The sequence below is a fragment of the Equus caballus genome, chromosome 5 (assembly GCF_041296265.1).
Source record: "Equus caballus isolate H_3958 breed thoroughbred chromosome 5, TB-T2T, whole genome shotgun sequence".
Lineage (NCBI taxonomy): Eukaryota > Metazoa > Chordata > Mammalia > Perissodactyla > Equidae > Equus > Equus caballus.
In genome coordinates this window covers 43653392-43664207 of record NC_091688.1, presented here as the reverse complement: position 1 = coordinate 43664207, position 10816 = coordinate 43653392, and the positions used below count along the sequence as shown (strand labels likewise).

General features: G+C 45.3%; 2 protein-coding genes across 2 annotated transcripts in view; one reads left to right on the top strand and one right to left on the bottom strand.

Moving 5' to 3' along the window:
- The first annotated feature begins 305 nt into the window (after window positions 1–305).
- LOC100055814 (late cornified envelope protein 3D) lies at window positions 306–1535 on the top strand. Its single transcript, XM_014739778.3, has 2 exons — window positions 306–433; window positions 979–1535. The coding sequence occupies exon 2, from the start codon at window positions 1000–1002 to the stop codon at window positions 1261–1263; it is 264 nt and encodes an 87-aa protein (XP_014595264.1). The 5' UTR covers window positions 306–433; window positions 979–999; the 3' UTR covers window positions 1264–1535.
- A 6490-nt stretch (window positions 1536–8025) lies between these two features.
- The window catches only part of LOC138924091 (uncharacterized), a 41974-nt gene continuing 39183 nt past the window's right edge, over window positions 8026–10816 (bottom strand). Inside the window, exons 7-9 of the mRNA XM_070267113.1 lie at window positions 10378–10455; window positions 8908–9025; window positions 8026–8724 (exon numbers count right to left, since the gene is read on the bottom strand). The gene's annotated coding sequence lies outside the window, so the exon portion shown is untranslated. The remainder of the gene's footprint in view (window positions 8725–8907; window positions 9026–10377; window positions 10456–10816) is intronic.

Sequence of the window (10816 nt, the reverse complement as noted above, 5' to 3'; positions counted from 1 at the left end):
ACCCAATATATTTACTCATCTAAGTGATGGTCCATTTAGGCTGTGAGGTACTCAGGGAAGAATGGTATCATATATCTCTGTATATTATTACTGTTGTGTGAAGTAAAACGGACAGAGCCTGTGTCAAGGTATGTAAGTGAGTGAATGAATAAAGGGGCAGCAGCAGGTCCAGGGCAGATCGGAGTGGGAAGTAATTGGGCAGTCACAAGGATATCCTGGTTCCACTTTAATAGAACTCTAGTCTGCTGTCCAGGAAGATACTGGAGGGAGGCAATTAGGAAGTGTGTGGCACTGTCACCCTCCCCAGGTTGTGAAAGCAGCTGCATGCTCAGGCCGTGTATCACAAACCCAGCACAGGATAAAAGGGCGCCTGCCCCAGGTTCCTCACCCACAGCCTCCTCAGGAACAGCCTTCTCCTGCCTCCTCTGCATCGGTGAGTGTCTGGAAGGGGACAGAACCTCAGCTGGGAGTGTTGGGCAGATGAGCTCAGACTATAGTGAAGAAGGGGGAGGCAGAGGTGTCTGATGTAGAGACAGCAAGAAGAGGACCTTGGAGGGCAGCTGGGGACAGTGTGGGGACAGTGAGTAAGGAAGCTCTGTGGTCTGTAACATCAAGGTCTGTGACACACCAGAGCCCTGACTCTCAGCATCCCCTCCACTCTTTATCCTGAAAGATGCACGCGTGCCCAGAGACATTCTCCAGGAGTCATTACCCACTTGGGCATATTTTCTTCCATGTTTCTATGGAGGCAGAGAGACTTGGGGCCCAGTTAGAAGGTATCATCATTGGTTTGGGAAGGAGGGCTGAGTAAGGGAAATGTCTTGCCGCGTCAGCTTAACTTGAGAGTGGTTCCCATTTTCTCCTGAAGGCCACAGCTCAGGAAGCAGCTGGTATTAGGAGGAAGGGCTTTATAAAACCACTCATAGAGGAGACACTGGCCTCAATGTTTTGCACTGACATTTCCTTTAATCCATCCAGGCTCACTCACCTCCCACCGAGATGTCCTCCCAGCAGCACCAGCAGCAGTGCCAGCCCCCTCCCAAGTGCCCCTCGCCCAAGTGCCCCCCAAAGAGCCCCGCACAGTGTTTACCTCCAGCCTCCTCGGGCTGTGCTCCAAGCTCCGAGGGCGGCTGCTGCCTGAGCCACCACGGGCGCCGCAGGTCCCACCGATGCCGGCGCCGGAGCTCCAACTCCTGTGACCGTGGCAGTGGTCAGCAGTCTGGGGGCTCAGGCTGTGGCCAGGGCTCTGGGGGCTGCTGCTGACCTGGGTTCCTGATTCTGAAATGAGCAACTCTAGAGGAAACAAGAATCCAAAGAGCCAAGGAAAAGCCTCAGCTTGAGGCAGCCTTTCTCAGACACCCTAATCTCCCTTTCTTGGGCTGAGCAGCTGTGATGTTCACAGGGGCGGGGTGAATTCTCCCCAGAAGGCTCCACACATGTATTTCTAAGGGTCTGTGGGCTCCCCCTCCTCTGTGCCTCACAGTGTTATCACCTGTGTCTGATCATTTAGAGAAATAAAGTCTTGTCTCACACCATCTGCCTCTCACTTGTCCTTTGATGGCTCCACCCAAGGCTGTGCAGTGGGCTCCCCTACCTCAGCTCCCGAGGGCCCAGCATGTCAGCACCAGGGAATAATCTTGTCATGGGGATGGAAGATTAATGGGTCAGACTTTTCTTCACACAGAGGGGTCTTGTGGGAGCTTTGAGGTTGGGAAGGTGGGAGGAAAGGTAAGCATGGAGAGTTGCTGAGAACACTCTCAACAGAAGACTTGACTTTTCTTGTGTAATCTGTGAGGAGGAAGGGTCTGACATCAGAATCCCCCTGTTGTCATGTATCAGAATCTTAGTTGAGGGTGGTATAGAGGGTCAGAAATTGAGAATATTGAGGCCAAAAATGATGGAGGGCATGGAGGTAGAAAGAAAGATCTGAGGGAGGAAGATCAAGTCAACTTATGAATGATGGACTTTAGAGAGAGAGCCGAGTGGAAAGCTGGTAAATTCTGAAGAAACTGGAATTGAAGGTTTTGCCAGAAAGAATGCATGGGGCATTCATCACTGAGAAGTTCTGAACTCTCAAAGAACTGAGAAAAAGAGGACATGAGAAATGTCTCAGAGGGTTACAGATTGGATACCTGTAAACTTCTCTCAAGAGATTTTAGATAGAATGGAACTCATTTTCCTTATTTTTTGTCTGTTGAATGCTTCCTCTCAAACTCAGCAGCATCAAAGAGACATAGCTGTGTTATGGTCACATTGGATTCTTTTCCTGCCCCAGCTTTGGAATAGGGCAGTGTTTATCTATACCCCAAACTGAAATGGTCATTCTCGATGTGAACCAAGAGTGCTGTTTCACTTGAATTGCCAAATTTTTGAAATAATGGTGCAAAAGAACAGGGGTCTGTTAGATCCAAGCCATAATGGTTCTTGAAATAACTTCACAAGGATGAAAATATACCATATAACTGTGGGTACAATCCAAGATGAAATTTTTGAGAGAAAACAGAGTTTGAGTGTGAAAATTCTAGACAGAGGACAAAACCTATGTGATATTTTGGGAATTCATCTGAAAGAAATAAGTTTTTTGTTATTTCATTTTTTAAAAAGTGTTTTAAAAAGTGATAAACTGGAAATTAGTTTTGCTCCAATATTCTTGGACATATAATTTCTCAAGAAGCTGGAACAAAAAGCATCAACATGAACCCTGATTGGAGGTTGAAGCCCAAAATGGGCTGCCAGTGAAATCACTGACCTTGCCGAGTTGGGGTTCCCCGAGGAAGTGGCCACAGATGTGGGGATTATCCTCGAGCAGGCTTTGGAATCCATGTGATGAGCTACTTTCTCCTGGACATTTAAGACATTCTTGGAAAGTATTCTTTAAAAGTCAGAATTAATTACATAACAGAATAAAAGAAAAAGGATGGGCAAGCTCTGTGCAGAAAAGATTTGGGGACCTCAGTTGAGAACATGCAAACCCCACACTCAGCTATGTTTGTGCATTCGAAGCCACAAACATTGATGAATCTGTGCTGGTTGGCCCCAAATCCATAGGGACCTGTGTATTTCAGGGGTGAATGGCAGCTGAGACACATCAGTCAAATTCTAGCTGCATATCAGCAACTGAGGAGCAGTATTCATCTTCCTCTTTTCCTCTCTGCCACATGTCAGACTGGGCTCCCAAGATGGTACTCTGAAGGGTCTGGACTTCCCATGAAGCTCATTTCCTTTGCTTTTCAGAGCTCTGTTTACTCCTGACTTGTGCCCTTGTCTTTGACTTGTGGATTTATAAAGATTTTCCACTTGAGTGCCATCTGACAGTGGGTTTGTACCACTCCACTACCCACTCGCCCTTTTCCAGGCAACCCAGGGTTTTCCCTTCTTTTTATGTCCCAGAGAACAGCCCTGCACTGCAAATTTTAGGGACCACAGGACCAGAGGAGGGGGAGGAAGTAGGTTTTCCTCCACTCAAAGGGTGTCTCTGGAAACTGAGTTCAGTGAAAAATCAAAGATTGCCAGTGAACGGCCTCCTGTGATTTGAGCCTGGTGTGAGCAGGATTCTGCTCTCACTGGGCATCTTTGCTACCCCCATTTCCTCCACTCCTGAGCAGCGCTCCTGTCTATTACCTTCTCCCATTGACCCAAGCTATCCCTCCTGCATCTTCTGCCCAGCCCACACCCTCCAGAACCCCTCGTTTATGAACTTTCTCAATCTGTCTCTCCCTCTGTGCCCCAGTTTCAAATTCGTCGCCTTTCATACTCTACCCCTCTCCTCTCTTTCTCAGTCTTCATTTGAATGGCTATTCTCCTCCTCCATCCTCTTTGGTCTTGTTCTTCATTGCTCATTTCTGATTCTCTGTCCGTCTCACCCCTGTCATACAGTATTCTTACAGAGCCCAGAACAGTATTCTTACAGGAACTCCATGAGCAGACGCTGGGGATTCCAACATGAGATCATATCACATCTCATTTCACACAGGAAAACTCAAGGCTTTCACTAATTCGTTCCCACCAACACCTCTCCCTAACCCGACCTCCATCCTAACACACAATCTCCTCCAAAGGCTCTTGTGAGGTGAGGGGAGTCTGAGCTGCTATGTTTCTGTTCCTGAGACAGGATTCTGTAACCAATGTTGGGCAGCCTGGGTGGGGCAAAGAAATGGCCATGTTAGACAGAGGTTGCACTGTGAAAGGAAAGCTTTATTTTTTCACAGGGACGTAAAGAAGGTGAGGGGAAGCACTGAGTTCCTGGAGAGCAGTAGGATCAACCCTCCATGGGAGCACTTGAAAACCTTCAAGAAATATCTCAGAAACAGAGAGAGGGGACAGGAACAGGATGCACAAGCTGGGGTCGGTTCCACTCATTTTGGAGCTTTCAAATGTTTTTGCTAATCTCATGATCCAGGTCAGCAGCAGCCCTCAGGGCTCTGGCCACTGTGGGAGCCCCCAGACTGCTGACCACTGCCACTGTCACAGGAGCCAGAGCTCTGGTGCTGGTGTTGGGGGGACCTGCAGTGCCTGTGGGGGCTCAGGCAGCAGCCGTCCTCAGAGCTGGGGCCATAGCAGCCCCCGGAGCTTGGAGGACAGCCAGAGGAGGCTGGAGGCAAACACTGTGTGGGGATCTTTGTGGGGCACTTGGGAGGGGCTGGCACTGTTGCTGGTTCTGCTGGCAGGACATCTTGGTGGGAGGTGAGTGAGCCTGGGCAAAATAAATACAACACAAACTATGTGTCAACTTAGAGGCTTCAGGCCAATGTTTCCTCAGTCATTGGTCTCCTCATTCAATGGTTTCCTCATTCATTGATTTTGAGTTAAATTGGCCCAGTAAGCTGTCCTTCCTTCCTCTTTCCCAATGGGAATGAAAGCTGGCAGACTTCTAGACGAGCCTCCAGGGCCACTGCACATAACCCCACAGCTGGTCTGTCGCACAGACACAAGGCGAACAGCGCCACCTGCAGGTATTCAGTGCACAAAACACACACTGTCCCATAACCATCCAGGGCTTCTCTGGACACCTGTGAGGAGGATGACAATCAGCGAGGGTGTGAGGAGGAAATGAGGGCATGGCTGGGAAGATAAGGAAGAGAGAGCCTGAGGTAAACTGCATCACAGGATCCCTGACGTGGCTCGTGGATTCTTCCTCCTCACAACCCCATCCTTCCCCTGCCCCGCTGCCCACCACGCCCCATCCTGTCTTCCTACTGCTCTCTCCTTGCTGAAGTACAGACACATCCGCTCAGTCCTTCCAGGTCAGGCTCTCCCCACCACTGGACACTCACATGATTCTGTGGAAGGAGGAGAAGGCTCTTTCTGAGGCGATTGTGGACCAAGGAACCCAGCACCTGAGCCCTTATGCTGAGTTTTATGATGCACAGCCCAAGAATGTGTCTTTGTTCTCAACCCAAGGTGACAATACCGCATACTCCCAGGATCAGGCTTTCAGCATTTTCCTAGGCACATATTTTGAGGAACGGCAGAAAAAAAGCAGGAAATCTTGATGATGGTCCAATTACCCACAGCTCTGGCCCACTGGCTGACATTTCGCTTTTATTTATTGATTTAGCTCTCATGCCCTGCAATCAGGATGTACCTTTGTGGGCATTGGTAATGTGGAGGCCAACAGAAGTGCTCTAGACTAGCTCAGAGACTGTCAGGAAGACATTTGGACAACTGAAAAGTTAAGTAGATCCCATGTGCTAAGTGTTGCAGCACAAGCGTGTGTAAAGGCATCAGGTCCGGGGCTACCGCCTTTGGGTGTCAATCCCTCACTGCCCTGTAGAGTCCCTCACGGGGATGAGTGATCAGCTCCTGTCTTAGGGGTGTTGACTAAACTGAGCTCATTTGGAAATGAGTGGGTAAGGAGTGGAAAAATGGAGCTGGGACCACGCCTTGAGAGGCACAGCCCTTAAGAGAACCTCATAGCATCTGAAATGCACCACGGGGTGTGGGGTGAAGGAAAGTAGAACTGGGGTAGGTCTTGGTGAAAAAGCAGATGATCTCAAAATGTGAGCTCCATCTGAGGAACTGATAGAAGTCACAATTAATAGAAAACAAAAGACATCTATTTGTGGATGTCTGGGATGTGTGAGGCTGAATCTAATTCTACTATATTATATTGTAATCAATGAAGATTTTCTTAAATTTGATGATAACAATGAGGTTGATGGAGTTGTATGCATTTCAGTTTCCAAATAGCTATGATAATGCTTGAGGTTTGTACATGGTGAGTTCGTGTAAGCTAAATATTATTTTCCATTTGGTTTTAATTATGATATTACTGATAAATTCATCATTGAAATACTCTGTAACAATATAATAAAATAAATTAGAGCCTCCAAAAAACCCCACTGTCATGAATTTAAAAAAAGCTTTATTTATACTATGTGTTTCCAAAGAAAAGAATCACAATTAAGATGGTATTTTCTAATAATCATAAATTTAAATTATACTGTAATTTTAAACAAAACATTGTTTTGATCAGAGTTTATGAAAGGCTGTAGGATCAGATACTTGTTCTTTGGCACAAAATACATTGTAAGGGGATGTTAGTTCCTTCTTTTTCCCCTCTGCCTATCACCCCACTTTAAACAATTGTGATACCATGAGGTCTTTCAAGAATTCTGTAGAATTGTGAATGGAGGAATGGGAATTCCAGATGGAGAGGTAGTGAAAGGCTGGGACAGGCATCATGTTTTCGGGAATGGGGTCCTCAGGACACCATGTTCTGATTTAGCCTCAGAGCTAGGCTGGAAGCGACATTGCCCTTATATTATCAAGTACGCAGCCCATCCCCTCTACCCTCACATGGAAATACTATAATAAAAAGAGACAATTGCAAAGGATGAAAATGGGCACTGTGAAATGCCAGACTAGGTGGCGTGGCTGAGGACAGAAGAGAGAGGAAGCAAACATAGCTCTATTCATGCTGCACTCCGACTTTGTCAGGAGAGCTGGGCATGAGAAAATGGCAGACAGGGGTCAGCCCGAGGGAAAAGTGTGCTGGCAAGGACCTTGGGCCTTCTGTTGGCTCAGTCCTTATCTGTGTCCCTGTCTTACCTCTCACAGCCTGAGGTTTGGCCTGAGTCATCACCTGCTCTCTGTTCTGGAATTCTTTCTCACTCATTTAATCCCATATTTCTTTATTGAAGAACCACTTCTTGGGCATCAGCTATAGGCCAGACACCATCCTCAGCATCAAGGATCCAGCAGTGAAGGAGAGAGACACAGTCTCTGTCCTCAGAGAGCTTAGAAACTAGCAAATCGGGCAAGCATCAAACACAACAGTGATGAGCCATCCTGGAGGAAAATTCAGCTCTTCTGTGGGGAAGGAGGCTGACCTAGTGTGGAGCTCAGAGAGCTCCAGGGGTAGATACTTTCTTTTTTCATCACTCACAGTTTTCAGGAACAAGCACAGGCAATTTTCAGTCCAAACTTAGGCAGTCTTGGGTCTTTGCAAGGAAGAATCAGGGCATGATATAAGTCGCACAGATTGGTCAAGATCCAAAGGACTAAAACATCTCAGAGACATTTCATGGAATTGTTCTTATGAAAAGCAAATGGATTTCTGGGTCACTTCCTTAAATCCCATCCTTGATTCCCTATGTTGATGTTTTTGTGCCAATTTCTTCCCATCTCTTCATTCTGGAGAAGATGAATCATAATTCCCACTTTAGAGCCCATCCTTTTGATCGTCAGAGTCAAAGATTGACCGACAGGCAGAAGTCCTGTGCTGACAGGAAAAAGACTCATCAACCAGTAACTTCTCCCAAAGCATGAGGGCAACTAGGGATGGAAAACACATGAGCATTCATCCTGAGTGGTCCTGACACTCTGGGGTCCTGTGGAAACATAGTGAAGACTGAACCTGCTTTAACTAATTGATTTTAATGATGGACTTTGCAAAAGTCCATCATCTGGTTATGCTGACTGGTATAATAGCAAAATGCAGTGCAACATAGCAGATTTTTAAAATACTCCTTCCAACCACTAAGTTGTCTTTATTAAATGGAATATTAAATTAGAGGCAAAAAGTGATGTTTGCAGATTTAATTCCAGGAAGTGCATTTGACCAAGATGTATCAGTGGCAAACTAATCAACCATCCGAGGACTGTACATACAAACACACGTGGAACACTTTTTCCTTAATCAATCAGTCCCTTCCTGGCCAAGTCTTCTCCATCAATAAGACCATCTACATCCTGTGAAAAGCAATTAAATCATTTACAGGGAAGGTGGAATTAGGGAGCCCGGAAATGCTGCCTTGGCTTCCAAGTTAAGGATGCTTTTCCCTGAGTTCTTCTCTGGGTCCTAATTACTCCCTTTTGTATATAAAGCCCTGACTCATTTCTACTGAAAATTCTGAATCAAGCTCTAGTAGAGTTTTGAAGGTACATATACTCTTTTGTAAGGATTTTGGCTAGATCTCAAAGGTTGAAAACAATAGAAGACAAAGTGCCTCTCTTTCTAAAGACAACGGATATAAATGGGCCTCATCATGTAGTGGCAGAACTGGCCCTGCCACCATCACTGCTCCTGTCCTCCACCTGCATTCCAGCCTATATAAAGGGGAGACTAGGAATAGGGAAAACTGTCATGTAGTGCATCACCATCTTGAGGAAAAGGTCTATGGCATTTTTCTTCTCCTCCACAATGTAGTAGGGAGCAGGACACTCCTCCCACACAGCCAAGTGAAGAGGCTCTAGGGGGCCACTCATAGATGTCAGATGTGTCTGCAAGAAAGAAGGGTGAGTATTTCAATCCTTGCTTAGGTTATGGCATTGCGTCTGTTCTCGGCATCTATTGTGATGGGAGGAAAAGAATGGGAAGTTTAGAAAACTGGCAGCATGAAGCCAGTTTATATGCTTGCTGTTTGATAGGGCAATTGGGCACTGGGAAAGGAAGCCAGGCTTGACCTGTTGTGCCAGTGTTCTGCTCAGGAGGGTTGTCTATGGGCAAAAGGATGGTGATGTTGGCTGATCTTGCCACCAGACTGTCGGGAGGTCCTTGCAGGTCACATATCTCCTTCATTTCCTTCAAGAGTTAAAAATGGAGAGGGGAATTGTACTGCAAGACCAGTTAACAAGAAATATTTCATTCTCTCCCTATCCCCCGGCCCTTTGTCTGGCCTCAAGTTTACATGGGAAGATAAAAGCCTACCCAGAAGGTGAAGGAGAAGGAAGTCCCACCAACTAAGTCTAACTTGCACTGGGGGAGGGGAGGATTTGAGATTAAAATTTAAATTGAATTAAGTTGAACTGAGCTGGATTCTTTTATTTTTATTTTTTTTAAAAATATACTTAGAAGTGAATAGAAAGGCATGGAATGAGACTGAGATATCTTCCAGTGATTATAAAGGATGATTTATCTGAGCATAGGACAAGGCAGCAATTGGGAAAAAGTAAAAATGTTTTGTGTTTGTGCAGCACTGAGTTCAGACTATTCATCTTTGTTCTAAGTGCATTTCTTGGGTCCTCCTCCATATCCACATTGAAAGATGAATGCTACATTGCTTAACTAGGGCTATGTCTTCCAAGAATTAGTGCTGTGAAATCAGTGTGAGTATGTTTATCAAAAAGGCTGGGAAAAGCTTCACATATATCTACCCATGAAATTTTTGTGCTGACAAATACACGCCTTCCCCCTACCCTCTCAATTCCTATAGGTTACCTGTGAATGAAGGAGAGTCAGATTTTTAAGTTTTTCTTGTGTTGAACCAGGCTTCCATACTTAGTGCACAGCATTGCTGTATTTGGCAGAGTGAAAGTGTAGAAAGCATCCCTGAGCAAGGTGGGTGGGGATGTAAGTACATAAGAGACAAGGAGTACTCAGAAAAAGAAGCCTTGTACTTTCACATATTCAGATGTAGGTTCAGAACAGGTCTAGGAAGCAGGGATTGAACTGTTCTAAGGTATGGAGAAAAGGACATGGTTTGGAAGATCATAGTGATACTGAACCTCTTAATTTCAAGTTTGTGTGCCTGATGTGAAGTAAGCCAACCACTGAGACATTGGTCCTTGGAGATGGAGAAAATTTATTCAAATTGGCCAAAAAGAGAACACAGGATGATAGGTTCTCTTAAATCTGCCTTAACAAGGGAAGAAAGCAGGGGTTTTTATAGAGCTAGGGGGCTTAGCAGGAGGAGTTTTGGAGAAACAAAGGGGTAATCTGTGTTTCTTTCACCCCAGATAAGCTCTTGGGCAATCTGACATCTGGCGATCATAACTTCCTTGGAAGCATTCTCTTTCTTCTGTAAAATAAACTCACAAATCCTTGTGACCTCTAAGTCACCCCTCAGATTAAACAAGACATTGGCAAGGTTAACTTATTTTAATAACAAAGTCAAAAGATAATCTTACTGAATATTTACAGTAACCCTGACATACCTGGCTTCAATCCCCACTCGCTTTTTTTCCCTTCCTCATTCTTGTAGGAAGTGGAGCATCAATCATTCTCACTACTTCCTGCTGAAAGGGAGTCAAAGATGGGGAAAACAAAGAATGAAAATTTTCAACCTGAGGTTGGAAATACTCTCAGGTACCAGGTTATATTTTGCATTTTGCGTTATTAGAATTTTTGCATTTCATTCAACAGTTTTAGTATAACATTTAAAAGGACATTTTATCATCAAATGTCTGGCCAGAGGATAAGAAGACTAGGCAACCCAAATTTTATTAGTCCCTGAAGAATAGATCTAATCCTTTGGGGAATATAAGAGAACAGTTCTGAAAACTAGTCTGGACATTATAAACCAGAATTACCAAGGAGTCCTCGTGGTCATGTACTGAATAGGGTTTGTGATGACATATCAAACCTTTGGAAAGA